This window comes from Asparagus officinalis, unplaced genomic scaffold (genome assembly GCF_001876935.1).
Source record: "Asparagus officinalis unplaced genomic scaffold, Aspof.V1 AsparagusV1_Un851, whole genome shotgun sequence".
NCBI classification, from domain to species: domain Eukaryota; kingdom Viridiplantae; phylum Streptophyta; class Magnoliopsida; order Asparagales; family Asparagaceae; genus Asparagus; species Asparagus officinalis.
The window spans coordinates 1-6,147 of record NW_017973110.1 but is presented as its reverse complement, the minus strand read 5'-3'; the positions used below and the strand labels follow the sequence as shown (position 1 = coordinate 6,147).

Here is a 6,147-nt window from a genome sequence, read left to right as displayed (position 1 = left end):
TGAAAATTCTAAAATTATAATTGACCCCTACAAATCTAAAATTATAAACAACCCTTTAAAAAATCTAAAAAAACTATTAAAAAAATCCTCCTTTAGAATCTAAAAGTTACAAGCAATCCCTAAAAATTATAAAAAAATCAAAACAATGTCTAAAAAATATGTAAATAGAAAAATAACCCATAAAATATCAAATAACAAATAGCATCCTAAAAAAATCTAAAATTGTAAACAGACTCCTAAAATATGATAATTACAAATAGACCCATTAAATTTAAAAAATACTAAAACCCCCAAAAATTACTAAAAAACCAAAAAATCCAAAAATTATAAAAAAAACTCTGAAATTACAATCCAGAAATTACAATCAATCCTTAGAAAAAACCTGAAAGCTGTAAAACATTCGTTATTGAGAGTTTTATGCCACAAATTATTGGGAGTGAAGTGACGAAACATGAAATTTATTGGATTTTCTTCGAAAATTTATTGTGGGCATTCTCATCATCTGATTTCATATGAAATAATGATCTTAATTTTGAGGGTTTTTTGCCAAAAGTTATTGGAGGTGTAGTGAGAGTTTTAAAGACAGTGGGGATTTAGTTCCAACACCTAAACTTATTCAGGGTTTATAAGAAGTACCCATATTTTAATTTTGGGTTTTTTCGATATATAATGCCCAAATTGTACATACTTTCAATTTGCACCTATATCGTGATAATTGTAAGCTGGTCCCCCAAATTGTTTTATTCCCTCAATTTTTTCTTCACCTTAACTTTAGTTAAAAAGACGAAAAGCTTGTGGAGAGATCACTACTTGATCAGAGCCATTGATATTCTAGTGAATGGCTATGATACTTTCTTTGAGAGAATATTAGAAATGAGTGCAATACATGAGGTTATGACATTTATTTTGAGGGCATGTTTGTTTCGTTTCCCCCATAATCCAAAACCCACTTTCCTTCACTTTTTCACTTTCCCCCACTTTCTTTAACACATTTTCCTTCACTTTCTCCACATTCCCCCAATAATATTGTGACAACTCATCCCATCACATCGCATTTCTTACTTTTAAAAATAAATTAAACACAAGAAATGAGTCATATCAATCAACTCATCTAACTCACCTCATCCAACTTTCCTTCATTTTCTATCATCTTTAAAAATTACTCACATCATCCAATAATATGGTGACAACTCATCACATCTCATTAAAATTTCCTTCCATCACTTTCATTCAAAAAAATAAGGAAATTGATTTTCCTAAGTATGGGTCACATCATCCAATAATATAATGATAGCTTATTTTCTCTCATTTATTTTCTTAGTTTTAAGAATGAACCAAACACAAGAAAGAACAAAAAATAAAGAAAGTGGAGGAAAACATCAAAAATTACTCATCTCATCCAATAATATGGTGACAACTCATTTTCTCCCTCACTTTCTTTCCGAATTTTGACGAACCAAACATTAAAAAGTAGAGAAAAACATTAAAATTCATTTTCTTTCCCCCACTTTCTACAATTTTTTGCGAAACAAACAGGCCCCGAGTGTAAACTAAAAATGAGTGCAATACACAATAGTACAGTGAGTTTTAGATTTATTATGTATTATGACTACTCAATGGATAACTAACATTTAGGATTGAAAAGTGGTCTCTCCACTACTTTTCTGTAGTGGAGAGAATCCAAATCCATTATTGATAGAATTGTATACCTTCACAGAAAAATTGCCTTTTAAAATTAATGTAAGGGTATTCTAGAGTGAAATGAGGATTTTTAGCCTGTTCTTCACCGTGGGCGTTATGTGCAAAAAATGGACAAATTTTCAAAACCAACCTTTTTTGGTTTTTATTTGCAAAAACCGACCGCTTTTGAAAATAATTACAAAAACCGACCTGTTTTCAGCCCAGCGCTGAAAACAGGTCGGTTTTTGTAAAAAGTTTTCCGAAACATCACGGGAGTTCAACTCCCGTGATGTTTATTGAGAAATTAAACTTCACGGGAGTTGAACTCCCGTGAAGTTTAATTTCTTCTTAAAACTCCACGGGAGTTGAACTCCCATGGAGTTACAGTCAATATCGCCAGAGAACAGATCTCTGGGAAGTTGGGACTACAACTTCACGGGAGTTCAACTCCCGTGAAGTTGTAGGTCCTCTAAAACATGCACAGCCTGCTGTGCATGTTTTGTATACGTACCTGTTAACTCATATATATGTTAATTTATTTGCAAACAACAATATATACATGATTCAACCATGAATTATAACTCATATATATGCCAATTTATTTGCAAACAACAATATATACATGATTCAACCATGAATTAAACACACACGATTATGTATATGAACAATAATTTATCTTCAAAAGTTTAGTATTTGAAAATTCAGGAAAGTTACAAATTTTAACAAAATAAGTTCAAATACAACCCAATATAGCTCCCCTCCTTCCTCTCCCTCTCTTCCCCCTCCCCCTCTCTCTTCCCCGCCCCCTGGGCTCCTGCTGATGAGCCTCAACTATCTGTGTATCCGGCTGTGTATGAAGATGCGAAGTGCCGGCTCCATCGGCATGCGAAGTGCCGGCTCCATCGGCATGCGAAGTGTCGGCTCCATCGGCATGCAAAGTGCCGGCTCCATCAGGTCGACGTCGAGCGTACGCCTGTCCAAATGAGCGAGACCTGTCCTCACGGCCTGCGAACTCGTCGACGTGAGTCTTATGAAACACCTGCGCTATGGTCTTCTTAATCCTGCTGAGGAGTCCTAACGCCACCGAATCCTGAATCTCAGGAACGGTGGCATCAATATCAGCCTCAATGCTATCTAAAACACGGACATGCGTGGTAAACAATTTATTAAGTATCAACTCAATAAAAAATGTTATAATTTAGCTTAGAAACTTACGTAATCTCTCTCGTTCATCCCACTAGGAATGTAACTATCTGTCGGTGGGCGTGGTATGTGTCCAGCTAAGGGATGTGAGTCACGCGTGATCCATCTACGTGTGATACCCCAATACCAACGCATATATGCGGTATAGTCAACAGTTGTGGGCCTCGTATCCTGTATGCAATCCCACCTGTGAACCCACTTGTCTATGTAGGTCGCACGGACTACGGCCCAGTCAGTCCGGTGCGATGTAGGACGCCGCCGACGATTGATCTGCTCGACAGGATCTGGAATATGCTGAGAGAGCGTAAACTGCCGTAGCACACGGTCCGGGACATGCATCTCTACGATCTCCCAACAGATCAATGGAACTCTGGCTCTCCACAAGTCAGGACTATCTTGGCAGATAGGTGCAAGAGAATGCATATCGAGCTCCGACGGTGTATAGGGTCTCCACTTGAACTGAAATAAAATAAAAAATTTATCAGTATCATACAGAAAAACTATAATATTCATACTATTCATACTTCTTGAGTTTTATATTTACTTGTTCGTGTTGGAGGCCATCAAGCTCATTTCGGTAAAACTGACGGTGACGCGTCGCTGATCTGTACTAAGTGTATCACACGTTATACCTATATGCAGAATAGCGAATATATAAGTACAAATATTCAGGTTACGAATGAAATATGTGTGTGTACAATTATACCTGTATGCCAACGGATACTGCCCCTCCAAGTCACGGTGCATAAGTAAAGTAGGTCGTCCAATATGAATGCGCTCCCATGACCAAATCTGTATCAACGTACAGCATCCCTTGAATTCTTTATTCTGCATCAGAGATACTCTACTCAATTCTCGATACAAATATGCCAACACCGCACTGCCCCACGATAGTGCGCCGCATACACCGAAATCCTCCAGCAGTGGTAGCCATCGTGCATGTACGAGAGTCTTGCTCGCATCAGGAAATAGTACGCACCCTATCATGTGCAATATGTATGCACGAGCATGAAACTGAAGCGTCTCAATAGAGGCATCCTCTGGTATGTCGCTCTGAAATGTCTGACGAAGCCACGATAGCTTCATCGCACCACTCCTCAAGTCGGGAACCTGACCAAGAAGCCTAGCACATACCTCCGGCCAACTATGATCATCGGTGCCCGTAACTGCCGGTCCATCGATCCGGAGTCCAAGTATGACGGCCACGTCCTGTAAGGTGATGGTGCACTCCCCTATATGCATGTGAAAGGTGTTGGTCTCTGGCCTCCTCCTCTCAATAAGTGCAGTGATGAGCGGCCAATCAAGCCTAATATAACGAATCGTCGAACACGGTCGAAAACCGGCCTGAGCGATCAGTAATAGTACCCTCTCATCCTCAATGACCCAAGCCGAATGACTCTGAGAATGCTCGATCATCGTGATGTCTGGTACGGGCTGCATATAAAACGAGAATCCGTTTTAAGTATATTCATAAAAAATTTACATTAATCAAAGAAATATATATCTAATTTATTCGTATTACCTCTCCCGAACCAATATAGTCTGAACAATGACTCGCCTGAAGGTACAAAACGTCGGGATTTTCTGGTCCCGGATCCATAATGAATAGACATGTGATTAAAATATGAGCATATATACAGAGTGCAAGACGCTACATAATACAAGTGCATGGGTGAAATGAACAAAGTATCATACAGAATACAAAACGAATGACATACATTACCAAAACATAGTGCAAAACGCTACATAATACAAATGCATGGGTGAAATGCATGGGTGCAAAACGCTACATAATACAAATCAACGCCTAATACAAAGATCTCCCTTCATGAATAAGAAGTCTTCAGCCTGTGTATCAACACCGCTATTAGTGCCAATAGGAACACTTTCCATCGCGGAGTTATCAATCCATTCATCTCCTTGAAGTTCATCGGGCGGCGGATCCTCTAAGACGACATACTCATTATTAACATAACATCCATCGATGTGTTGGTTTTCCCCGTCATCACGATCTATCAATGTCATGTTATTAATTTGTAATCCCTCCTCTTCATCATCATTCTCGGATTCGACACTTGCATTATCTTCTTGAATTCCCGTGTTAGTATCGAAAGCATTCGAAGTGCCCACGAACGAAGGACCGCTCATGTATTGTGATTGTGTCCAACATTCATCTTGTTGAGGAGATAAAAAGCCTATGGAATCAACTTCAGGATCCTCCAACATGCGGGAATACATTCCTTGGGAGTTCAACGATTTGTCCAAATCCCTCTGATGTTTTTCAATGAACAATTCAACCGAACGCTTCTCGTCGTGTAAGATATGAATGAGACCCATATCATAGTCACTTGATATTTGAATGCCACTTGTTCTGTTCCCCACAACAGGATAATTGCAAACCACACTGAGGTGATACTCACGTGAGTTAGTTAATGTAAGTTTGTGTAATTCATTAACCAACTCATCGAACTACACGATTTTGTTATGAACAACGGTCTCGTCGCGCCTCCTTCATAAACAGGCATATTATTTTCGAGGTAATTAATCTTCCCATCATAAGAACAGAGAATTACGATTCGATCGTTCATCGTTAACTCTGAAGAGTGAAAAATTCAAGATCAATATTACACGAAAAGCAAAATAAATATTGATTGTTACTAATTTTTACATTTAGGTAGTAACTCTAATTTCCACATTAATTCATAATTTCACCTCTAAATGCACAAAATTATTTGATTTTTCTTCACAAAATTCGTAAATAATCCACAAAATTATTGATAATTTCCCCTCTAATTTCACAAAATTATTGATAATTTCCCCACTAATTCCACAAAAATTATTGATAATTTCCACACTAATTCTTCACAAATTTTACAAAATTATTGATAATCTCCCCTCTAATTTTCACATTTATTGATAATTTCCCCTCTAATTTTCACATTTCCTCACAAAATTCGTAATCTTGTTATTCATCTCTAATCGAGGATTGCTACAAGTGTGGAGTCCATTGTATGCCATGATTTTGAATTGTCCACCTACTCTTGCACCCGAGCGTGAATTAAGCTTCCACGGACACCTCGCATTGCCATCGTGGTGTCCACTATTATCTTCGACATCATCATCTTTGCGATAGAAACAAACCACATTATAGCTTGTAGTATTATTTTTGGTTGGCCTGAACTTTACATTTTTTGCAATGGAATACGTACGAATAGCATGGATCAATTTCTCCTTACTCTCGTAAAGATCTCCCTTCATGAATGA

General features: G+C 37.9%; 1 protein-coding gene across 1 annotated transcript; it reads right to left on the bottom strand.

Moving 5' to 3' along the window:
* Positions 1-3,502: 3,502 nt before the first annotated feature.
* LOC109828212 (serine/threonine-protein phosphatase 7 long form homolog) lies at positions 3,503-4,299 on the bottom strand. The gene is made up of 2 exons (XM_020395242.1): positions 3,590-4,299; positions 3,503-3,515 (listed from the first exon to the last, which is right to left on the bottom strand). The coding sequence occupies exons 1-2, from the start codon at positions 4,297-4,299 to the stop codon at positions 3,503-3,505; spliced, it is 723 nt and encodes a 240-aa protein (XP_020250831.1).
* Positions 4,300-6,147: the final 1,848 nt, after the last annotated feature.

Excerpts from the sequence above, each read along its gene's own strand:
- LOC109828212 (XM_020395242.1), bottom strand. The coding sequence starts at position 4,299 with ATGATCGAGCATTCTCAGAGTCATTCGGCTTGGGTCATTGAGGATGAG.